Source organism: Oncorhynchus nerka, linkage group LG24 (assembly GCF_034236695.1).
Source record: "Oncorhynchus nerka isolate Pitt River linkage group LG24, Oner_Uvic_2.0, whole genome shotgun sequence".
NCBI lineage: Eukaryota > Metazoa > Chordata > Actinopteri > Salmoniformes > Salmonidae > Oncorhynchus > Oncorhynchus nerka.
In genome coordinates, this window is record NC_088419.1 from 24,258,860 (window position 1) to 24,284,775 (window position 25,916).

The following is a 25,916-nucleotide window of genomic DNA, read 5'->3' on the forward strand; positions in this document are numbered from 1 at the left end:
TTAAATGGTGACAGTCTGCCGTGATGCGTTGATCCATGTATACAGGTAAAAGTCTAGCTACATTTTCCAGATATAACGTTCCAATTTAGCCAGAATGTTGTTTTATTACAAGTTAAAGCGTACTGTTCGTTAGCTAGCAAACGTTAGCTTGCTGTCTCGCTAACTAACGTTACATGTATGATCGGCGTAGTAATATCATTTGAATCAGAAATCCATTTGCATTGCTAGTTATAGCCTAATGTTAGCTAGCTAACATTGAACCTAGTTTGTTAGCTTGCGCTACCTGCAGATTCATACTACAGCTATGACAATGTTTGTATTGGTAGTATGAGTTGGGGTTATTCTGGTTCATTGTTTAGTTAGCTAGCTACAAGTCCAAAGAAAAAAGACAATGGATTATTGCAAACAAAGAAGAGCTCTCCAGTAGGTACTAAAACATTAAAGGGCCATTTTCTCAAAAGTGGGGTTGCAAGTTTATCAACTTTCAAAGCAAAATTACTTTCCCATTGTTCCTCAACTGCAGTGTATGATATACCATTTTCTAGCTCTGAGTCTCTACTTTCATCAAATGTAAAAAAAAAAAAAAAGAATAAGCATAATAATTTTTTTGCAACATAAGACCGAATCAAGGCGGTCGGTCACATATGATCAGAAACTATTATATTTGGAGTCTCGTCCAGGATCTGGACTTTGATATAGTGTGTGTTACTTTGCTTAGAACAATGGGATAGACTTAAGACACTCACCTCCACCTCACAGGGGAACTGGCTTCCATCCAGCATGATCACATGACACATCACCATCTTCACCTTCTTGGTCAGTTTCAGAGGCGACTTGATAAAATAACGCCCTCCCTCGGGCTTCAAGCTCTCTTCCTGGTCTTTCTTCTCCTCTCCTCCTTCCTCTGTTTCTTTTTTCTCCTCCTCCGCTGCACTCTTTTCCTGAGATTTCTCTGATGCTTTCTCCTCCTTAGCAGGCTAGACACAAATCACCAAGAGGAGAATCAGAGACAGAACAACCCTTTAAATCCATGCAGGCCATTTTGTCAACAGTGATTTGTCAAAGAGTAGCCTAGTTCTGCTTAGTGCCATAGATTGTTGGCACGGCTCTGAGAACCAAGAGTGTAACTTTGATGGCAGTACACACTGCTTTTAACCAGCAGAACTCATGTTTTCCATTGGCCTGATCACCGCAGATGATGTCATCGGGTGGATAAAATTTTTAACATGGACAAGGGCTTGGCTGGAATATCGACAAGCACAACGAGGAGATGTTTCTCCTGCAGCATAATAGCTTGCAGGGATCCAACATACCGTAATTGCTGGACTATAAGCCGCTACTTTATTCCCACGCTTTGAACCTCGCGGTTTATACAATGACGCGGCTAATTTATGGATTTTTCCTGCTTTCACAAGATTCATGCCGCCAAAAAACTGAGCACCGTCACAATGTGACATAAAATCGAGCGTGCTCAAACTTCATCATTCTGATTACGGTAGTAATTTTGTCACCCTCATCAAATCAAATCAAATGTATTTATATAGCCCTTCGTACATCAGCTGATATCTCAAAGTGCTGTACAGAAACCCAGCCTAAAACCCCAAACAGCAAGCAATGCAGATGTAGAAGCACGGTGGCTAGGAAAAACTCCCTAGAAAGGCCAAAACCTATGGCAAAGACACGGAGCAATGCATATGATGCAGCTTTGAAGTTGAAGGCGATCGATCTGGCTGTTGGAAAAGGAAAGAGAGCTGCTGCACGGGAGCTTGGCCTTAATGAGTCGATGATAAGACGTTGGAAACAGCAGCGTGAGGAACTGACTCAGTGCAAAAAGACAACAAAGGCTTTCAGAGGGAAGAAAAGCAGATGGCCCAAAGTATTTGCAGCCACTCGACATCAGTGTAAATCGTGCATTTAAGGTGGCGCTCCTTGTTCAGTGGGAGTCTTGGATGACAAGTGGGGAGAAATCCTTCACCAAAATGGGCCGCATGCGAAGAGCAACTTATGGTCAAGTCTGCCAGTGGGTCCTGACAGCGTGGAGCATTGTCAAAAAATCCACTATCATCAACGGGTTTCGAAAGGCTGGACTGCTGCGTGTTGAAGGGGCAGCATGGGCTCAGCGGGGTATTTGCCTCCGGATGAAAGTGACGAGAGCGACAATGAAAACGATCCAACATCGGATGAAGTAATTCTGAGGCTATTCATCTCCGACACCGAAGGAGTTGACTTCAGTGGTTTCAGTGCACAGGAAGATAGTGACCAAGTTCATTTGTTTCAATGTACCGGTAGGCACCTGCGGCTAATAGACATGTGCGGCGTATTTATGTACAAAATACATATTTTTTTTATAATTCAATGGGTGCGGTTTATATTCAGGTGCGCTTAATAGTCCAGCAATTACGGTAATACAAACGTCTTAAATAATATCTATAAAAGACCAATAAGGAGAACATTCAACATCTCTATACTAATAGAGCAGTACCTTTTCTGTGACTGATGAATAATACTGTATCAACAGACGTTTTTTTAAACTCATAACCTCAGGGTTGCAAAGGATGAACCTTGACAGAGAGCTCTAGTGGATTGAAATAAGTGGCACCCATTCCTCAGGGTCCCTGCTTGGCTTGCTGTGGTTGAATCAAGTTGGGTGACTGCAAGGTCAACAATGACACACTACTGTCAGCAAGCCAGCAGAGAAGCAGACCATCTCGATAAGTAAAGCTATAGTAAACATAATAATCTGGGTTCTCACCTGCCAGGAATCCATCTAAATCTGAGAATAGTTTAATTGAAAGACCAATGCAAAGATAATGGATAGACAGTAAGGGGTGTGTAGAGAATTTATATGGCGAATATCGGCTAGCATACCTGAGTTTCTGCACTGCCAGTGGAATGATTCTCCGCGTGTTCCTCTGAATTCACTTCCTCTTTCTGTTCTGGCTCCGCCTCGACGTTCACTTGCTCTTCTTCAACCTGTGGCTCAGCTGCTGTGGTCGATGATGTCTGCTCTGCTTTGGCCTGCTCCGCCTTTTCACCCTCCCCGTTCACCAGAACCACACCTCCCTCTTCCTTGGGTGTCACCTGGCTCTCTTTGGGTCCCACCACACTCTGAGACTTCTGCTTCTTAAGCCATGGAGGGAGGAACCTGGAGATGCCTTTCTTCTCTGAAGCTGGTGGTGAGGCTGGGGGCTCCTCTCCCTCCGGTCCTGTGGCGTTGTCGGCAGGCTGGGCCTCCTCCTGGTTCTCCTTTGCCTCTGCTGAGTCTGTGGCCAGAGCGGGGCTTTCGTTGGACTGCTCGGCGGCCTCAACGACCTTGACCTCGTCTGTCTGGTTGGTGGCTGGTCGTTCAGGTTCTGCAGGCTGCTCCTCTGCCTTCTCCGGCTCTTTTTTCACCTCTGTTTCAGATCCCACCTCTGTCGTCATGGTCCCCAGTCACACTGCACATAGAGAGAGAGAGACAGGGAATACAGTTAAACCAGGAGAAGACAGCTAGTGATGCGAGTACATATGATAGCCTATTAGCAAACAGATGTCATGTTGCAGGTAGGTAAAAGTGTAAATCAATTCTATTAGTTATTTTATCATGTAACAACTGAAAAAACAAAGATGACGCAACAATATCAGCTGTGATTCCTTCTGACAGACTTCGCTGACAAATATTGGAGCTCACTAAAATGGCATGTGCAGTGGCCATCAATGGCTGGTTGCTAAGGAGCTAACTGTTAACTGCATCACCCCACAAGAGAGGAGCAGTAGCCACAGGCAGAACCAGGCTTCAACCCAAATATCAGTGACAAGGACACGGCTCTGCACAGCGCACTTACTCAACATGACAACAGGACTAAAAGTTAAGAGATTCAGGTTTGCCACACCCCTCTCCATTTCACAGAAAAGGGCACAGCTCAAAATAAGTCACGGAATGATAGAGCCGAGAATCTGGATAATGGTTTTAGGAGAATATTGGAGAATGTGAATCCGACAGATTGTTTTGGAAGCATCATGTTCCAGAGAGAAGGACGTACAGGTTTAGTCGGAAGTTTACATACACACCCTTTTCCGCATTGCGTCAAACAACATTGACGAATACGCTGATTCGGTGAGCGAGTTTATTATCAAGTGCATCAGCGATGTCGTACCCACAGCAACTATTAAAACATTCCCAAACCAGAAACCGTGGATTGATAGCAGCATTTGCGAAAAACTGAAAGTGCAAACCACTGCTTTTAACCAGGCCAAGGTGACCGAATACAAACAGTGTAGCTAATCCCTCCGCAAGGCAATCAAACAAAGCTAAGCGTCAGTATAGAGACAAAGTAGAGTTGCAATTCAACGGCTCAGACACGAGAGGGATGTGGCAGGGTCTACAGTCAATCACGGATTACAAAAAGCAAACCAGCCTCGTCGCAGACCAGGATGCCTTGCTCCCAGACAGACTAAACAACTTCTTTGCTCGCTTTGAGGACAATACAGTGCCACTAACACGGCCCGCTTCTAAAACCTGCGGACTCTCCTTCACTGCAGTCAACGTGAGTAAAACATTTAAACGTGTTAACCCTCGCAAGGCTGCAGGCCCAGAAGGCATCCCTAGCCGCGTCCTCAGAGCATGCAAAGACCAGCTGGCTGGTGTGTTTACAGACATATTCAATCAATCCTTATCCCAGTCTGCTGTTCCCACTGCTGTTCCCACATTCAAGAGGGCCACCATTGTTCCTGTTCCCAAGAAATCTAAGGTAACTGAGCTAAACGACTACCGCCCCGTAGCACTCACTTCCGTCATCACGAAGTGCATTGAGAGACTAGTCAAGGACCATATCACCTCCACCCTACCTGACACTCTAGACCCTCTCCAATTTGGTACCCACCCCCAATAGATCCACAGACAACGCAACGCAATCGCAACCACACTGCCCTAACCCATCTGGACAAGAGGAATACCTGTGAGACTGCTGTTCATCGACTACAGCTCAGCATTTAACACCATAGTACCCTCCAAACTCGCCATCAAGCTCGAGACCCTGGGACTCGACCCGCCCTCTACAACTGGGTACTGGACCGCCCCCATGTGGTGAGGGTAGGTAACATCTCCACCCCGCTGATCCACAAGGGTGCGGTTCTGAGCCGTCTCCTGTACTCCCTGTTCACCCACGACTGCGTGGCCATGCACGCATCCAACTCAATCATCAAGTTTGCGGACGACACTACAGTGGTAGGCTTGAAGGTACCACGTTCATCTGTACAAACAATAGCACGCAACTATAAAACACCATGGGACCACGCAGCCTTCATACCGCTCAGGAAGGAGACGCGTTCTGTCTCCTAGATATGAACATACTTTGGTGCGAAAAGTGCAAATCAATCCCAGAACAGCAGCAAAGGACCTTGTGAAGGTGCTGGAAGAAACGGGTACAAAAGTATCTATATCCACAGTAAAACGAGTCCTAAATCGACATAACCTGAAAGGCCGCTCAGCAAGGAAAAAGCCACTGTTCCAAAACCACCATAAAAAAATGCCAGACTAGGGTTTGCAACTGCACATGGGGACAAAGGTCCTTTTGAGAAATGTCCTCTGGTCTGATGAAACAAAAATAGACCTGTTTGGCCATCGTTATGTTTGGAGGAAAAAGGGGGAGGCTTGCAAGCTGAAGAACACCATCCCAACCGTGAAGAACGGGGGTGGCAGCATCATGTTGTGGGGGTGCTTTGCTGCAGGAGGGACTAGTACACTTCACAAAATAGCATGAGCATGAGGACAGAAAATGATGTGGACATATTGAAGCAACATCTCAAGACATCAGTCAGGAAGTTAAAGCTTGGTCCCAAATGGACAATGACCCCAAGCATACTTCCAAAGTTATGGCTTAAGGACAACAAAGTCAAGGTATTGGAGTAGCCATCACAAAGCCCTGACCTCAATCCTATAGAAAATTTGTGGGCAGAGCTGAAAAAGCATGTGCGAGCAAGGAGGCCTACATACCTGACTCATTTACACCAGCTCTGTCAGGAGGAATGGGCCAAAATTCACCCAACTTATTGTGGGAAGCTTGTGGAAGGCTACCCGAAAGATTAGACCCAACTATTTAAAGTCAATGCTACCAAATACTAATTGAGTGTATGTAAACTTCTGACATACTGGGAATGTGCTGAAAAAAATAAAAGCTGAAATAAATCAATCACTATTATTCTGACATTTCACATTCTTAAATTAAAAGTGGTGATCCTAACTGACCTATTACAGGGAATTTTTACTGGGAATAAATGTCTGGAATTGTGAAAAACTGAGTTTAAATGTATTTGGCTAAGGTGTATGTAAACTTCCGACTTCAACTGTACCCTCTGAAATTAAAATGGACAAAGTGCTGCAGGTTTGATCAATGACTCAGCCAGTCTCCATAGAGACAAATTCACCTAAATTATCTACCCTGACTAAATCAGTTTATTTCCTTTCTCCTGATTACAAATGTGATTGTATTGAAAATATTAACCTTAGCTAGCTACCTCTAGAGTCAAGTCAGAATTGATAATTAATGTACCTGGCATTCCATGGTTCACTTCAGTTACTTTTGTCATAATCAATGAGAGGAGCACATACACTAGGCAACACACAGGGGGATTTATAAATAGAAAATGGTCCCTCGCACATGACTGGCCACTGGGTTGAGGGAGAGAAGCCATTTTATGGTCATTTTTGGGTTCTGCAAATTTTACAGCAGGTCATGTAACATGTTGACACATGAATTAAGGAAGGCAGCAACTGAGAAGACTCAGGGGAACGGTTGAAAATATAACCAAGGAAAGGACATTCTAGTATTATTCTAACAATAATTAAAAGGGGCGAGGGACACATTGGTAGCTAAATGTAACGGACAGAACTGGCTAGGACACATTTCGGGCTTCTTCAGATCAGATTAGTCTTAATCAAGTTCAAACTGAAGTAAAAGACCTCTGCAACAAATCAAATGACAGCCCAAAAAAAGTAAACTGTAGATGACATGCATCAACCGTGAGCAACTTAACCCAATGAATGGCATCGTAATGGACACTGCTTCCTCACTGATGTGTGGGCTACATTTAGGACACACATACAGAAACAAATGAAGACATGCTGTGTAGGCCTAGGCTACACATAAAATTGGTTCAAATTTGACCTATTAATCAATCTATTTGAAGAAATAGGCTACATCTAGGCCTAATTTAATCAAGAAAATACTGTTGAATTTAAACATCAATTCACTGTGAATAATGCACCTTGATTGTAGGGCAGGCTCAGTCTGGTATATGAAATCACAACAGAGATGACCTGAAATAGAATATTATGTTTAAAACTATAGCCTGCAGGTTCAAAACTCAACCTTGCCACAGGGGAGCGACTAGCGCGGCCATTCAGTGGCATTATGGTCTGGCCACCCCAGCAGAGTGCAGGCTAAATCAAGTAATCTGCAAACGCTTGCACATCATGGGAGTTTGTGAAACACAGCCTGTCAGAACCAAATCAAGGTCCTTGTCAGCAAAAAACTAAATGGCATCTTTATAGAGAGATGTGACTGACATGCTCCAGTCGCATGCCATCAGATCTTTTCTTTAATAAACTCATACCATCAGACATAATCCAGTAGACAGACACAATAGACCAGAGGTCAGATACCCTCAACACATTCTGGTCCTGGAGGTGGGTTATGGTTAGCCTAAGTGTTTTTGCTTGTAAAAACATGCGTCTCGGTTTATGTCGTCTATATAATCGTCAGTTACCTTAGGAGAACTGTGGGTGACAGTAAGCATGCGTGCGTGTGTTTGCTGTACACATCCAACTCAAGTGTAGGCTATATGGAGGTGATGAGGGACTTGGCTCATCTCCAGTCGTATCAAACCCGTCACCACAACAGCCTATCGCTTCATTACACTAATTAGACACGTTTGGACAATTAAGTGAACACCGACAACGTGTATACGATAAGGAAATTATTTTCTCTCGTTACAGACATTCACTGTGTGACAGTCTGGCTAGGTTTCCATGCAATTGAGAATATAAAAAAAAATTTCTGCGTAAAGATATTTCTCACGAATGGTGTTTCTCCATCAAATGGACTTGTAGATAAAAATCAATGTGCAATGACAAAGTGCACATGAAATTACTTTATTAAGTTTTCATGTACCGAATAAAAGTGCAGTATGTTTCCATCGAATTTAACTCTACCACGTTAAATAGCAAATGTGCCTACTCTGATCTTGGCACCTGCGCTCTAGCCAACAACTCGCAGATACAGTGTGGGTAGTCTTGTCTACATGAGATTATGGATAAGAGTGAGCATATTTGTATTTGTCAAGGGTAGTCAAGCGTCGATCATCATGTCACCAGAATAAGACAATCAATATTTACTCACCGTGCACTTTCACCACTCAGTGAAGTTCAGCACTTGTTTCATTTGTAGCCTAATAAAACTGCAGTTTCCCCGAGTCGTAGTGGGAGGACCACACACCATATCATTGTGTGATTCCAAGTTTACTTCGGTATGATGGTTCTTATAATCAATATTTGCTCATAAACTGTTTCCACCTCAATTTCTCACATACTACATTTTACCGACACAAACGATCCCACATGCCGGATAAACAAATTGTTGGCATTTCCACAACTGTGCCGAAAACATCCTGTTTCCATCACAGCTGTCACGATTTAAATATTTTTTGTAATACTCTATGATTTTACTTGCATAAAAACTGTGGATGGAAACGTGGCTTGTGATAAACAATCTCTGGTCATTCCCAATTGACTGCAGTGTGTTTGTCGTTATTGTACTGTTCAATATGAATATCATTATAGTCCACGTAGTGCAGAGAGCAGTCTGCTCTGATTGTTTTGCTTAGTGTCTGCGCCCTACGAGGCATACCGTACCGGGAATGCTGCAGCTTCGAAAGGATCCGTACCGGGAATCCTGCAGCTTCAAAAGGATCCGTACCGGGAATACCGTACCGGGAATGCTGCAGCTTCGAAAGGATCTGCGACAAGCAGGCTTTCATTTCCCCCTTATCCCACGACTCTACCCTCCAACCCACGACTCCACCCCAGCCTCCAATAAAAACAACACATCCCCCAACAGTGGCAGAAGAATACTATGAAATAACTGCCATGGCTTCCATTCTGTTTCATCTTTAGACACAGGTTAGCCATTTTATTGTAGCACGGTGTTGTGTTTGCGTATCAAGCGATTGAAAGACACGCCCTCGTATCTCCTCGCTTTGTGACAATACCACATGGGGAATTTTATAATCACCAACAGAGCACACATGCATAAGGACTACTCAAGTCTTAACCACACACACAGCCTGACAATGATGTGCTTGGGAAAACAAGGATGTCACTGCAACAACAACCAAGACAACGCCCCTCACTGATTAGTCCAATCAAAACTCATTAAAAGCGGGTACATTGCCTAGCTGAAGTCAAATTGCCAGGAAATTATTTTCAAATTCCAAAGCAAAACATTTGGTTTATCCCCATATCTACTCAACCTTCTGAATCACAAGTTCCTGGAATGGCTGCGTCCTGAGCACTCGGTGTCCCGCTAAAGTCAAATCAGCTGATTTAGACATTCTATCAAAGTGAACGGAAGATGAACTGCATTGACTATTAGCCAACCGCGTCAGCCTCAGAGCAGTATCCTCAGTACAGTAAGCCAGTGCACAGCTGTGGTGCAGGGCTGGGTGTGGGTGTGAGCACCAAGTAGCGCCTTACCGTGATCTCTCCCCTCTGATGTCCGACTCAAGACTTCCCTTTCCTGTCACCTTCCTGTGCTCTATTCCAGCTGATCAGCTTCCTGCTCTACACGCTGCGGTCATTACCGCACTCAGCACCAAACTCAGGGGGACAGAGAGCCAGAGAGAAGAATGAGGCTGAGAGAGAGTGAGCCAAACGTGACAGAGAGAAATAATGGGGAGGGAGGAGGGAGAGAGTGAAGGAGGCAGACCCCACCCCCGCAGTGTATGTGCCAAGAGAGGGGTTGTTGGTGGACACTAGCATTCAGGGATCTTTCTCCTCGTCAGTAGTGTCCTCTCTAGTCTCCTCAGGGGACACTACAATCCAAATCTAGTTTAATAACAGTCTCAAACCAGCTCTGTGCGGCAGAAGATCACTAACCACAAGCTTTAACATGCAGACCCACTGTGGTTTGATGCCCATCTAACCTAAATGACTGGAGTTTAAAGAGTCAGTCCTCAAACAAACAATCAATTTTTACACATCATTCCAGAGCATAGACAAGAGATAGGCCTATTCTCAGCACAACAGAGGCTTACAGTACAAGAATCAACAAAGTTCTAACTCTATTATTCTAATGGTGTAAGCAGGCGCTGCCCTAAATTACTTTTTGGCCAAAGCTTTATCCCAGTATTAGTGCCATCATCACACATACTTCTATTAAATGTATACTTCTGCAAAGAAATTATATTCTACTGCCATTTACTTTGTTCTTATCTTGTATTATTTCTTATTGTTGTTGCATTGTCGAGAAGGAACCTGTATTTAGTTGGACGATGTATACCATGAGTATCCTGTACATACGACTAATAAAACTTGAAAACATTGGGTGACAGATGGAAGTCCGAGTCATTTCAATGTACAGTGAAACAGCTGGATCTACAGTACACACGAGTGGGAGTTAATAGCCATGTGTCCAACAATGGTACAGTAATACACCAGAGAATGGAGCACTTTTGGAGGGGCACACTGAAGAGTCGGTATCCTCAAAGTGTGCCCTGTGAAGGGGTCCATGCCCCAAGAGAGATCAAAGCTGTGTGTCGTGCCGAAGCCACAGCCCCATCATTGGGAAGGTCACCGCAGGATTAAACTAAGAAGAATGTCCAGACACCCCAAAGGATGAAAATACCACAGACAGAGGCTCATTTCCCCGGGTCTCATGGCACTAAATGTACATTTTATCTGTCCTCTGAAGCCTTCGGCAACGGTATCGAAGCACACCAAGTACAGATTTCTTTTTTGGAGGTCAAACAATGAGTTTGGCTGTTAAATGGATACGGGGACGAGCAAATAGCCACAAGTTCCGGAACTGAAGCATATATTTTGTACCACATCTAAACCAAACTTTATCTGGGATTTAGGAGAGTTGCTATAGCAACAGGAAGTGCACAGTTGTGCATGCATCTCAATGGCAGGATAAAAGCCTGTTTGAATCAATGTCGCTCTAGAGTTCAGACCAGAGTATCTGAGCGGAGAGAACCAAGTTTGACTGGAGATTGGAGCGAGTTACCAAAAGGCTGGAGCGTCAGCTTCCTCACCCGCTCCAATTTCACTCCAGTACTGCTCATTTAATGAACTTCGGGCATGCCCGGCCCAGCATGTTTTTGTAGGCTACTTGTGTGCTGCTATAGCCCTTTAACTATTGTCATGGAGTTTGGTAAATATTTTATAAAAATAAAAAAATCAACTGATGATGCACATCAAGGTGATTTACAAGATGAGAACCAAGAGCATGAGAGGGAGTGCGGTGATGTACTGTCCACAACTAAAGAATCATTGTGGAATTTGAAAAGACACATATCCCGAAAGGATGGTGGTGTAGTACGTGCACATAACAAAGAAACAAGGTGGGTAGCTAGCCAAGTGTTTCATTGTAGCAAAGTATTTCTTTTTTTACATCTGATCTCTTAAAAGTTTAGTTCATTTTCATTCTATTATCAATACAATAGGGCATCACTGATTTTGGCCCAATAGGACTGACATATTAGCTCTTCCACGGAGCTGTCTGTTTTGATAGGGTTATTTTGCATAAAAACATTTAGGCCTAGCTATAGAGAAATACAAAAACAAACTGCATCCCTACCTAAGCTGGCAGGAGTGTCCTGAAGGGCTCTGAAGGCGCAGAGGGTATCCTCTGCTGCTGCCCTGCTGTCCAGGCAACATCACATATATGTGTTTCTAATAGTGAAAGGCACTATTTCACAGCCTATATGTGCAATTTAGACGAATATGATTTAATACAACAAAATGTTGATTAAATGCTGAGCGCTTAAAATGGATAATCCACCCCAAACTCCTATGATAGAAAGCTAGAAAACATAGGTACACAACAATAAAAAAAGCCAAGCTCGGCAAGGAAAAAGCCACTGCTCCAGAACCGCCATAAAAAAGCCAGACTACGGTTTGCAACTGCACATGGGGACAAAGATCGTACTTTTTTGAGAAATGTCCTCTGGACTGATGAAACAAAAATAGAACTGTTTGGCCATAATGACAATCGTTATGTTTGGAGGAAAAAGGGGGAGGGTTGCAAGCCGAAGAGCACCTTTCCAAACGTGAAGCACAGGGCTGGCAGCACCATGTTGTGGGGGTGCTTTGCTGCAGGAGGGACTGGTGCACTTCACAAAATAGATGGCAGCATGAGGACAATTATGTGGATATATTCAAGCAACATCTCAAGACAACAGTCAGGAAGTTAAAGCTTGGTCTGAAATGGGTCTTCCAAATGGACAATGACCCCCAAGCATACTTCCAAAGTTGTGGGAAAAGGGCTTAAGGACAACAAAGTCAAGGTATTGGAGTGGCCATCACAAATCCCTGACCTCAATCCTATAAAAAATGTGTGGGTAGAACTTAAAAAGCGTGTGCGAGCAAGGAGGCCTACATACCCAACTCATTTACACCAGCTCTGTCAGGAGGAATGGGCCAAAATTCACCCAACTTATTGTGGGAAGCTTGTGGAAGGCTACCTGAAACCTTTGACCCAAGTGAAACAATTTAAAGTCAATGCTACCAAATAGTAATTGAGTGTATGTAAACTTCTGACCCACTGGGAATGTGATGAGAAATAAAAGCTGAAATAAATCACTGTCAACTATTATTCTGATTTCATTTCACATTCTGAAAATAAAGTGCTGAACCTAACTCACATAGGACAGGGAAGTTTTACTAGGATTAAATGTCAGGAATTATGAAAAACTGAGTTTAAATGTAGTTGGCTAAGGTGTAGGTAAACTTCAGACTTCATTGTGGTTCATATTGCTGACCAATCTGAAATCCCTGTACCGAACGGGTCGCTACAAATACGTTTACCATTACAGCCATTTAGTGTTCATATGCTGCTTCATATAGCATGTACAGTAGCATATTTGCAATGAGCTTTTCTTACTGTCAAATCCTATGGTTTTAATACTTCAAAACCAAAATGGTAGGTCCAGGTAGTCAAAAATAGATGGGTATTGGGATATCCGACCACTCAACTCTGCTCACATAATCAGCAGTGTCTGAACCAGAGTAACTCCACAACATTGGGAGCGCAGCGCCTCAGACTCAGTGTTTCCCAACCTTGGTCCTCGAGTACACCCAATAGTACACATTTGCTTTGTAACCCTGGACAAGCACACCTGATTCAACTTGCCAACTAAATCATCAAGCCCTCAATGAGCTGAATGAGATGTGTTCAAGGGCTACAACTAAACTGTGTACTGTTGGGGGTAATCGATGACCAGGGTTGGGAAACACTGGTGTAGAACAAATAGCTTTATTTGTTGTTAAATTAGAAAATCATGTTATGAGATGCTGGAACAATTTTACTTGGATATTTTATGCAGAAGATCACATTTGTTGGTCAATGCCAGTAAAAACTAAAATATCTTCACTTACAAGTTTATCAATAATTTGATGAGTTTATCAAGACAGATTTATCCCATGTGTTAAAACCCACTTGAATGCGTATTGAGCCACCTACCCCTAACCTCAATTCCCAATCTCTCTTATCTGGACATCTCCTTTGTGGCCTATGAATTCCTCCCATCGTCACCATCCATAGCTGAGGCAGTGACTGTGACCAACTTTGTCTCACGCTGCCTGCAAGTCCACAACAATATCGTGATCAATCACTGTCAGCCTCTGGGCTACTGTGTCCCACTGTCCCCTTCTGGCTGGCTCTCACAGGGCCTGGTTGAGCAGTGAAGGACTAAGCGGTAGGCTATTTATGGCTTGAAGGGAAAGATAAGAGATAAGAGTCCTAGAATTTTACAGGGAATCCATGACCATCACTGGTTTAGATGGTGTCTGAAGGGGTGATGTAGGCACCTAGAATAACTCCTCTCAGTTAAATTGCATTCAGGTCATCTTCAGCCACACACACTGGCATGCTTCTTTACCTGCGTCGGACACCAGAGAACACTGCAGCTCGTTAACAGTAACAATGAAGGCCATCAAATGTGGCTTCCTGTGTCTGCAAAGGTTCTCTTTGATTTGCAAGTGAAAGTAGTTTGTTGATGTCAAACTATACAAAGACAAGTGTTTACTGTGTTAAGTCCACCCCCAGTCGGATGGTTTAGGCTAATATTAGGTGTATCTACACATTACATCAGAGAGAAAATTGAAATAGACAGTCGCAAGAACACATGAGCTAGAGCCTGTCTCATGACACCATACAAACAAGAGGGTAAAGCACAGAAATTCCAAGTTCAGACTTCATAATGCTGATATCAAGATCAACTTAAAACATGCCAAATATAGCATTGTGTGAGTCCCATTTTTCCCTCGCATCCTCAACTGTCCTTCCCAGAGATAAAAATAAGCTCCTGGCTGCAGCACTGCCAATTTTGCTGTGTCGAGGGACAGAAATCCAGAATCAGGGCATATCGCTTAACTCCAGCGTCAAGTTGCACTAAATAAAGCCAGCAATAATACAGTGTGGTGACAGGACAGCTTTAGTTAATGGTTCCCTCCTCTTGGAAGCTTTTCAGCTGTTCCTAGAACTGATGCAGGGAAGGAGGGACACCAACACAATGTATAGGACACAGCCCCACAGAGATACTGGGTTGATATTAGCACACTTCCTGGCCTCCGGTTTGCCCCTGAAGCATTTGATCTCTGTTTGCTCAGTGTCTGGGCTAGATTTTATTTGGCCATAGATACTCCCACTGCAGGGACCCCAGTCCAGAGAGCCAACTTCCAGCTTCAACCCCTGCTCCAGACCGGGCTGGATTTCATCAGCGTGCTCTGGGAGCCCACACATTCAAGAACATTTGCAAAACAGATTCATATTGAGCCCTTCTTCATGATGTGCATAGCTTGAATGATAGCCTTTTTCTTTTACATGAGGAACCCAAGCATTGTTTGTAAACTAACAAATATGCTGCCAAAAGATTTAGGCTCAAATTCCAGTCAGACATCAGATTTGAACATTCCTCTGATATTGACACACAAAACATAGCTGGCTGTTAGGGTGAAGTACAGTACATTTCGTACAGGGGCATTATCATACAGATTAAAGCAAACACAGAATAACGCCTGTTTATTCCAGACAGCTGTTGAGTCTGGTGGAGTTGTTTTTGTGGATTAAAGTCTGTGGGCTGATGGACTAGTGATGTCATAGAATAAAAGCTATGGGCCCAGCCCTGGAATGGACCTCCTGAGGGAACACATCTGGGTTCTAGAGCAGTGACCACGTTCCACCCCGGACTCCCACCCACACACAATAGATTGGAGTCTAGAGCCAGAGGTTCTAATCCAACTCTGGGCTGGACACAAAATGTCATCTCCCTCAAAGCAGAGAGAGCAGCATTATGGAGCAGCTGGGCTGGGACAGACTGGGGTAAAGCTAATCTAATGAATGATAACCAATCCTAACAGTGACCCTCTCACAGGCTCAACGGAGACTTGTTGAAACAATTATATCATTTCTTTGTTTTTCTGTAGATTAGAGCATATCCTTTACGTGTGTCGAGCCTTAGGGCTACTTGAGGCTATTTTCCCAACAAACATGGGGATGAGTGGTATATGGTAGATACCTGTGAGGGTCATCTGTTGAGTAAAAATATGTATTGCGTTAATCACCTGAGAAAAACAAACCATGTCCTAATCCTTGTTGACAATGCCAGCCATCTGTCACACTCAGACAAGAGTTTTGGGTAATGGAATACGTCATTTTCAAATTCAACAATTTCACACTAAACTATGACAAATTTAAACCCTGATGTGTTGCACTGCAAGCCAGCCATGTGACATGATTCAGTGGTTATCTATGACACCTACTGATAACAACCCTCCAGGTTGTTTTTCATCCACCAGAGTATGAGCAATGACAAATTCATTGAAATGGCACGTTGTCCTGAACAGTGAATAACTGGAAGTAAGAACATGTTTTGTCATCCGATGCAGCACTCCAAGAGCAAGCACCACCATGTTGATGTCCATAGATATACATCTATGGCTGAGGGAGAAATTAAGACGTAGTCCATAGTGCTTCCTTGCCACTGACAGGTTAAAATGGTGTCATAATGAAGGGACATTCATGTGGAGAGGGCTCCAGTGTGCTGTGTTTAAACAGTAATAGAGGCTGACTGTGCGCCCTACAAGACCGCCCATTCCCCCTTTATTCTCTCTGAATGTCTGAGTGTTCCAAATCTGAATAATACAAATCAGTTATAAATGCCCATGGTCCCTCACTATATTCCCATCTTCCATTAGTGATTTGAGCCACGGAGATGAGTGTTCCCAAGGGGCCACATGGAGGTAATCTCTGCACAGGTGCACGCACGGGGGTTCCCTTGGAAACACACCACAACTTTGTTATTCTGCGAGGTTCCTTGAAAAACAAATGTATTCCCTTAAATAGGGTTCAACTTTGGTCAAGAACAAAATGAGAAACCATTCAAAAATGTAGTCAAATTGTATCTAAACGATATTTACACATCGGGACATTTGACAATATTGTATCACAGCTAGCTGTTTGAAAACAGTATTTTTCCTTCATCGCCATCTTTTAAAATAATGAATTTCAGCACTTATTTACGTGACCATTTTGAAACGCTAGGGAGGGGGAAAAGTGTTATGTAATTGTTTTTTATATTAAAAAAAAATAGTAAGAAATAATTAAGGCAGCAGTAAAATAATAGCGAGGTTAAATACAGGGGGTACTGGAACAGAGTCAATGTGCGGTGGAACCAGGTTAGTTGAGGTAATATGTACTTTGAAGAAAATTAAGTTTAGGCAAGGCTTTTTTTCTCCTCTTCTAGTTTGTCAGCCTACTACATAGGGCTGGGAATGGCCAGGGACCTTGCGATACGATATCACGATACGTAGATGCCGATACAATATTTATTGCGATACTCAAGATTCTATGTATTGTGATTAGATACTGTGACTTCATTTAGAATCGATGTTTCAAACATATTGTTCACCATGTCTGCTACAGAGGGACAAGAGCGAGACATGAGAAAACAAGTTGATCAATCATGGAAATAAAAATATTGAAAAAAAATTGTCTCCCTATTTAAAAAAAAAAAGGGATGGAAAAAGGGTGTTTTGGTGCAGGTACAGCCAACTAGCACAAAAATATATATAACAAAGAAAACAAGATACACTTTCAAAAATACTACATCACTACGGTGATATAAATACTTTAAAATAAATATCAGGTGTTTCGACTTGTTCTTGGCTCTGATGACAGTAAATCACCAGCAGTCCTTGTGGGAAATCGCTGTTTTTTGGCAAGACAAAGTATTCGTTACACTCAAATAAAGTGTGTGACTGCACAGGAGGACCGTAGCAGAGCAGCAGCCTGTTCCGCCAGGCCAGCTCTTAGTCGTCATAGTTAGGGGCCATGTTTGTTTTCCAGAGAAGGAGCCATCAGCACCTCCTGCAATCTGCCCTAAACAGCCCTGTGAACTTTGTCCCCGCGGAGTAGGCCTGGGGTAACAGGAAGTCTGACGTGGTGACAAACTCCATCCGTCCCATTCAGGCCTGGCCGTTTCCTCAGTCTCATCCGCTAATCCCCATTCCTTTATCTCTCCCTCTCCAGCATGAACACAAGGGCATTTTTGTCTCACTAAAGGGTATGGAAAACTGAACTCCGCAGTTTAAAGAACATCCTCACGGTGTGATTTACTTTATCATAGCTTATGGGGGGTCCAAGCAGTGTTTACCTTTTGAAGGCAATTCAAAAGCTTTCTTTTGACACGCAAACTCACAATTCCGCACTACTCAAACAAATCCTTCAGCAGCTTAAAATCAGGCTCCTTAGAATAATCAATCCAGCTAAATCTGTGGGCTAATAAGAGCGGTCAATAACTTCCATCTATTTCTCTTTAGCTGGGGTTGAAAAAGATAGCGGTCCAAAATAGACTTATGGCCAATAGCCTCCTCGGTTTACTAAACCGATCTGCTAATAGTGGATTAAAGATCTTGAGGATCCCTCCGTTTGGCACGGGCTACTTGTAGTGGTGGAGGATACAACAAGGGGCTGTGAACACGGCTTCAATTAGTATTCCACGGTGGGGACGGACACATTTCAGACAGCCAGAGACGACCCTCGGAAGGATAGTCTTTGCTGTGATCATCACTGGAATTCCCCATACAGAAGCGGAAATCAGTGGCACAGACATTTTCCTGATGGGAAAAGTGGGATCGACAGGGCATTCTCATGATTTTCCAGTGCTGCTGCCCCAGTAACCAGAAGTAGAGCGGCTGCACTGCCTAAATATCTTGTTTACACAGCTTGGGGTTTCGTCACTGCTTCACCATCCAGCAGGACACCCAGCAGGAGACACTGATATGTAGACTACACCAACATACTTTTGGTCATGTACTGTGTGTGATATATATATATATATATATATATATATATATATATTAAAAAACACCATCAAACATACCATTCCAAAATCAGGGGCATTAATATGGACTTGGTCCCCTTTGCGGATATAACAACCTCTAGTCTTCTGGGAGAAGAGAGCAAGAGCATTGGTGAGATCGGGCGATTAGAGCATGATCGCAGTCAGCCTTCCAATTAATTCCAAAGGTGTTTGATGGGGTTGAGGTCAGGGCTCTGTGCAGGCCAGTCAAGTTCTTCCGGACTGATCTCAACAAACCATTTCTCTATGAACCTCACTTTGTGCACAGGGGCATTGTCATGCTGAAACAGGAAAGGGCCTTCCCAAAACTGTTGCCACAAAGTTGGAAGCACAGAATCGTCTAGAATGTCATTGTATGCTGTAATGTTAAGATTTTCCTTCCCTGGAACTAAGGGTCGAAGCCCGAACCATGAAAAACAGCCACCATTTTTCCTCCTCCGCCAAACTTTACAGTTGGCACAATGGACTCAGGCAGGTAGCCTTCTCCTGGCATCGGCCAAACCCAGATGTCCGTCGGTCTGCCAGAGGGAGAAGCGTGATTCATCACTCCAGAATATGCACAAAATACAAAAAAAAGCATTCACTGTGAAAGTTGATTGGCCTACATGTAGCCTATTCATATGTTATTTATGCACTGCACTTAGTTCAATTTATCAAATCAGTTACGGGTTTCTTGCTCAAACCGCGAGCAACACTTGTCAAACTCAGACATTGGATTCACACGGTACTAGTATTATTCATCTCATTACATTGTCATACATTTTATCTCTAGCCTGTAGGCTACAGAAAAGGCCACATACTCTTTCTACCATATCGGTTACATGATTTATGTAAGATAATAATTTTGACTGAATGTTGGTGGAGCGCTGCAGAGATGAGTCTCTCCAACAGCACCCTGGAGAGGCGCGCTGGAAGTGGGCACTGCTTATCAAAGGGCGGCATCAGCGCTCACTTAAAAAGCCCATACCGTACTGGTTGAGAGAAAACATCATTGTTTTTGGACAGAATGTGAGGTTGTGTGCGCGCGCTGTTGGTGGCGAGTCTTGATCAGTTTAGCTCAGAAAATGCCGCCCTAGTTGGCCACCTAATGAACGGGCAGGCCGTGCCTAAAGCACATCAATAAATTAGCTATAACAAACTCAACACCGTAACGGCAAAATGGATGCAGAGTACGTGAAAAATAAATATTAAACTATTGAGTTTATAGGTTGCTCAGGTAAAGGGGAAGTCAGATGTGTGGAATAAATGTGGAGAATGTTGAAGATCAAGAATAGACTGAATATTGTGTGTTGTCAAACAGGTACTGTATAGATTAGAGGTCGACCGATTAAATCAAGGCCAATTTCAAGTTCTCATAACAATTGGAAATCGGTATTTTTGGACACCGATTTGGATTTTCTTTACACCTTTATTTAACTAGGCAAGTCAGTTAAGAACACATTCTTAATTTCAATGACGGCCTATGAATGGTGGGTTAACTGCCTTGTTCAGGGGCAGTACGACAATTTTTTACCTTGTCAGTTCGGGGATTCAATCTTGCAACCTTACAGTTGACTAGTCCAACGCTCTAACCACCTGCCTCTCATTGCACTCCACGAGGAGTCTGCCTGTTACACGAATGCAGTAAGAAGCCACGGTAAGTTGCTAGCTAGCATTAAACTTATCTTATAAAAATAAATAAATCAATCATAATAACTAGTTAACTACACATGGTTGATGATATTACTAGATATTTTCTATAGTGTCCTGCGTTGCATATAATCAATGCAACGCAGGGCGATGATTTAACAAAAGCACATTTGCGAAAAAAAAGCACAATCGTTGCACGACTGTACCTAACCATAAACACCAATGCCTTTAACTTCTTGGTGACAGGGTGCAGTATTTTCACGTCCGGATGAAATGCATGCCCAAATTCAACTGCCTGCTACTCATCCCCAGAAGATAAGATATGCATATTATTAGTAGATTGGATAGAAAACACTGGAGTTTCTAAAACGGTTTGAATCATGTCTGAGTAAAACAGAACTTATTTAGCAGGCGAAACCCCGAGGACAATCCACTGTTTTGTTTTGAGGTCACTTTTTTCAATGAGTTTTCATTGGGAATCCAGATTTCTAAGGGACCTTCTTGCAGTTCCTACCGCTTCCACTGGATGTCACCAGTGTTTAGAAATTGGTTGAGGTTATTGCTTTGTGTAATGAAGAAGTACGGCCATCTTGAACGAGGGTCACTTGAAGTGTACTGTTAGACAGAGGCGCGTGACCAGAAAGGTAGTGTCAGTTTGTTTTCTTCCTGTATTGAACACAGATCATCCAGTCTTCAATTTTAGCGATTATTTACTTTAAAAAAATATCCTTTTTGAAATCTGACATGTTGGCTGGATTCACAACACATGTAGTTTTAATTTGGTATCTTACATGTGTGATTTCATGAAAGTTAGATTTTTATAGGAATTTGGCGCTCTGCATTCTCTCTGGCTTTTGGCCAGGTGGGATGCGTCCCATATCCCAGAGAGGTTGGATCAATACACAGAAGTATATATTTTTAAACCTGCATATTTAGCTAAAAGAAATCCAGGTTAGCAGGCAATATTAACCAGGTGAAATTGTGTCACTTCTCGTGTTCATTGCACGCAGAGTCAGGGTATATGCAACCGTTTGGGCAGCCTGGCTCACTGCGAACTAATTTGCCAGAATTGTACGTAATTATGACATAACATTGCAGGTTGTACAATGTAACAGGAATATTTAGACTTAGGGATGCCACCCGTTAGATAAAATACGGAACGGTTCCGTATTTCACTGAAATAATAAACTTTTTTTCTCGAAATGATAGTTTACGGATTCGACCATATTAATGACCAAAGACTCGTATTTGTGTGTTATTGTTATAATTAAGTATATGATTTGATATTTGATAGAGCAGTCTGACTGAGCAGTGGTAGGCAGCAGCAGGCTCGTAAGCATTCATTCAAACAGCACTTTTGTGCATTGTGCCTGCAGCTCTTCCCTGTGCTTCAAGCATTGTGCTGTTTGACTTCAAGCCTATCAACTCCGGAGATTAGGCTGGTGTAACCGATGTGAAATGGCTAGCTAGTTAGCGGGGTGCGCGCTAATAGAGTTTTAAACAACACTCGCTCTGAGACTTGGAGTGGTTGTTCCCCTTGCTCTGCATGGGTAACGCTGCTTCGAGGGTGGCTGTTGTCGATGTGTTCCTGGTTCGAGCCCAGGTTGGGGCGAGGAGAGGGACGGAAGCTATACTGTTACACTGGCAATACTAAAGTGCCTATAAGAACATCCGTCAAAGGTATATAAAATACAAGTCGTATAGAGAGAAATAGTCCTATAATAACTACAACCTAAAACTTCTTACCTGGGAATATTGAAGACTCATATTAAAAGGAACAACCAGCTTTCATCTGTCCCCATGTTCTGAGCAAGGAACTTAAACGTTAGCTTTCTTACATGGCACATATTCCACTTTTACTTTCTTCTCCAACACTTTGTTTTTGTATTATTTAAACCAAATTGAACATGTTTCATTGTTTATTTGAGGCTAAATTTATTTTATTGATGTATTATATTAAGTTCAAATAAGTTTTCATTCAGTAGATGTAATTGTCATTATTACAAATAAATCAAATGTATAAAAAATTGTTTTTAAATAAATAGTGCCGATTAATCGGTATCGGCTTTTTTGGTCCTCCAATAATCGGTATCAGCGTTGAAAAATCATAATCGGTCGACCTCTACCTTGGACAGCAACCGCTTTCCAACGAGAGAAAAACAAAATGTGTTATTTATTCAAAAATATAATTGTTATTAGTGTTGCACCATTGTTCTTATGTAATATAACCATATACAATTTCAGTAGCACGTCTTAGACTGATGGACTGCGCCATCCCCACGGCCTCCACAGCGGATCAGTCCACTCAGACAGGCGTCTTGTACGGCGATTTTGAGATACTGCTTGACTAAAGAAATCGCGGTCGACCAACAGCCTATCGATCAAACAATTGACCAGATGATTAAATGGGGTCAGCCCTACCGAGGACAGGCACTTTTCACACGCTATGGGCTTCACCACTCAGTGGTCCCATTCTGTGAGCTTGTGTAGCCTACCACTTCACTGCTGAGCCTTTGTTGCACCTAAATGTTTCCACTTCACAATAACAGTTGTTAGCTGAAGAGATCCATCGGCCAATTTCTTAGGCCACTATACCTATTTTGCCAATTGGACTGGACCCCTTAGCTACACGGAACCCTATTAATTCATCATGACTGGTCTATCGACGTAACCACACGAGGAGGCTGTAACACAATTCCTCCGTCACGACGTCCCTAAGGCCCTTCTGCTAGCTTGCCAACTGTCTGAATCGCAGTATCTCCAACCAGCCTAACTACTCACTGGACCCCTATGATCACTCGGCTACGCATGCCTCTCCCTAATATCAATATGCCTTGTCCATTGCTGTTCTGGTTTGTGATTGTCTTATTTCACTGTAGAGCCTCTAGCCCTGCTCAATATGTCTAGCCAACACTAGGTTTACCTTCAAATGTATTCACAACCTACCATGCCTTTGTCTGTACATTATGCCTTGAATCTATTCTATCGCGCCCAGAAACCTGCTCATTTTACTCGGTTCCGAACGCACTAGACAACCAGTTCTTATAGCCTTAAGCCATACCCTTATCCTACTCCGGTGATGTAGAGGTTAACCTCTTGAACCTCTGGGGGCAGTATTTCTTTTTTGGATGAAAAACGTTCCCGTTTTAAACAAGATATTTTGTCACGAAAAGATGCTCGAATATGCATATAATTGACAGCTTTGGAAAGAAAACACTCTGACGTTTCCAAAACTGCAAATATATTATCTGTGAGTGCCTCAGAACTGATGCTACAGGCGAAACCAAGATGAAACTTCAAACAGGAAATGAGCAGGATTTTTGAGGCTCTGTTTTTCATTGTCTCCTTATATGGCTGTGAAAGCGCCAGGAATGAGCCTGCCCTTTCTATCGTTTCTCCAAGTTGTCTGCAGCATTGTGACGTATTTGTAGGCATATCATTGGAAGATTGGCCATAAGAGACTACATTTACCAGGTGTCCGCCCGGTGTCCTTTGTTGAAATTGCTGCGTAATCTCCAAGCTGCTCGCATTCATCCATGTGATTGAGACAGAGAGGAGACTTCCAGGAACGATATATCATGAAGAGATATGTGAAAAACACCCTGAGGATTGATTCTAAACAACGTTTACCATGTTTCAGTCGATATTATGGAGTTAATGTGGAAAAAAGATTGGCGTTTTGATGAATGAATTTTCGTTTTTTTTTGGTAGCCAAACATGACGCAGAAAACGGACTGATTTCTCCTGCACAAATAATCTTTCAGGAAAAACTGAACATTTGCCATCTAACTGAGAGTCTCCTCATTGAAAACATCAGAAGTTCTTCAAAGGTAAATTATTTTATTTGAATGGTTTTCTGGTTTTTGTGAAAATGTTGCCTGCTGAATGCTAACGCTAAATGCCCCCCCCCCCCCATCTATCTTCACATACTGCTAGGTGACCTAAACTGGGACATGCAACTTGACGCTACCCATCCCTTAAGAGGGATAATTGTCATCAGCAACCGCTGAATAGCATAGCGCCTCAGTCAAATATTACTAAAAATATTCATATTCATGAAATCACAAGTGCAATATTGCAAAACACAGCTCAGCCTTTTGTTAATCCACCTGTCGTCTCAGATTTTGAAATTATGCTTTACAGCGAAAGCAATCCAAGCGTTTGGTAAGTTTATCGATCGATTGACAAAACTTTAAGTACACTTAGCATCAGGTAGCTTAGTCACGCAAATAAGAAAAGCAATCAAATTAATCGTTTACCTTTGATGATCTTCGGATGTTTTCACTCACGAGACTCCCAGTTACACAACAAAATGTTCCTTTTGTTCCATAAAGATTATTTTTATATCCAAAATACCTCCGTTTGTTTGGCGCATTATGTTCAGAAATCCACAGGAAAGAGCGGTTACGACAACGCAGACAAATTCCAAATAATATCCGTAATGTCTACAGAAACATGTCAAACGTTTTTTTATAATCAATCCTCAGGTTTTTAAAATATATAATCGATAATATAATCAACCGCAAATGTCTTTCACAGTAGGAGAGGGAAAAGCAATACCTATCCAAAGTCTGTTGCGCGAGCAAAACTCATGTGACCACTTGACACGATGTTATCGTTCTGGCTCATTTTTCAAAATAAAAGCCTGAAACTATGTCTGAAGACTGTTGACACCTTGAGGAAGCGATAGGAAAAGGAATCTGGTTGATATTCCTTTAAATTGAGCAATGGGAGGCTATGGAACATGGAGTTTTCAAAATAGGAGGCACTTCCTGGTTTGATTTTTCTCAGGATTTCGCCTGCAATATCAGTTTTGTTATACTCACAAACAATATTTTGACAGTTTTGGAAACTTGTGTTTTCTATCCTAATCTGTCAATTATATGCATATTCTAGCATCTGGTCCTGAGAAATAGGCCGTTTACTTTGGGAACATTATTTTTCCAAACATAAAAATAGTACCCCCTAGCTTCAAGAGGTTAACACCCCGGCCATCCTAGAATCTAAGCTTGATGCCTTCAATCTCCCACAAATCAGCAATGAACCTACCAGGTACAACCCCAAATCTGTAAACATGAGCACCCTCATAGATATCATCCTAACCAACTTGCCTTCCAAATACACCTATGCTGTTTTCAACCAAGATCTCAGCAATCACTGCCTCATTGCCTGCATCTGTAATGCGTCTGCGGTCAAACCTCATCACTGTCAAACTCTCCCTAAAACACTTCGGCGAGCAGGCATTTCTAATTGACCTGGCCCGGGTATCCTGGAAGGATATTGACCTCATTCCGTCAGTAGAGGATGCCTGGTTATTCTTTACAAGTGCCTTCATCACCATCTTAAATAAGTATGCCCCCTAAAAAAAAAACATAGAACCAGGAACAGATATAGCCCTTGGTTCACTCCAGACCTGACTGCCCTTTACCAGCACAAAAACATCCTGTGGCGTACTGCATTAGCATCAAATAGCCCCCGCGATATGCAACTTTTCAGGGAAGTTTGGAACCAATATACACAGGCAGTTAGGAAAGCTGAGGCTAGCTTTTTAAAACAGAAATGTTCATCCTGTAGCACAAACGCAAAAAAGTTCTGGGATACTAAAGTCCATGGAGAATAAGAGCACCTCCCAGCTGCCCACTGCACTGAGGCTAGGAAACAATCACCAC

General features: G+C 42.7%; 1 protein-coding gene across 10 annotated transcripts in view; it reads right to left on the reverse strand.

The window, feature by feature from the left end:
* Positions 1 to 25,916, reverse strand: part of LOC115107705 (protein 4.1-like) — a 100,794-nt gene that overhangs the window by 63,529 nt on the left and 11,349 nt on the right. For 9 of the 10 annotated variants that reach the window (XR_010460861.1, XM_029631259.2, XM_029631256.2 and 6 more), the window contains exons 2-3: positions 2,869 to 3,437; positions 747 to 977 (exon numbers count right to left, since the gene is read on the reverse strand). Coding sequence is in view for 9 of the 10 variants with exons in the window: in XM_029631259.2 (XP_029487119.1) it covers positions 747 to 977; positions 2,869 to 3,423 (786 nt within the window). In the remaining variant the exon portion in view is untranslated. Of the gene's footprint in view, positions 1 to 746; positions 978 to 2,868; positions 3,438 to 9,730; positions 9,878 to 25,916 lie in introns of those variants that run through there. The other variant, XM_029631250.2, reaches the window with a different exon arrangement.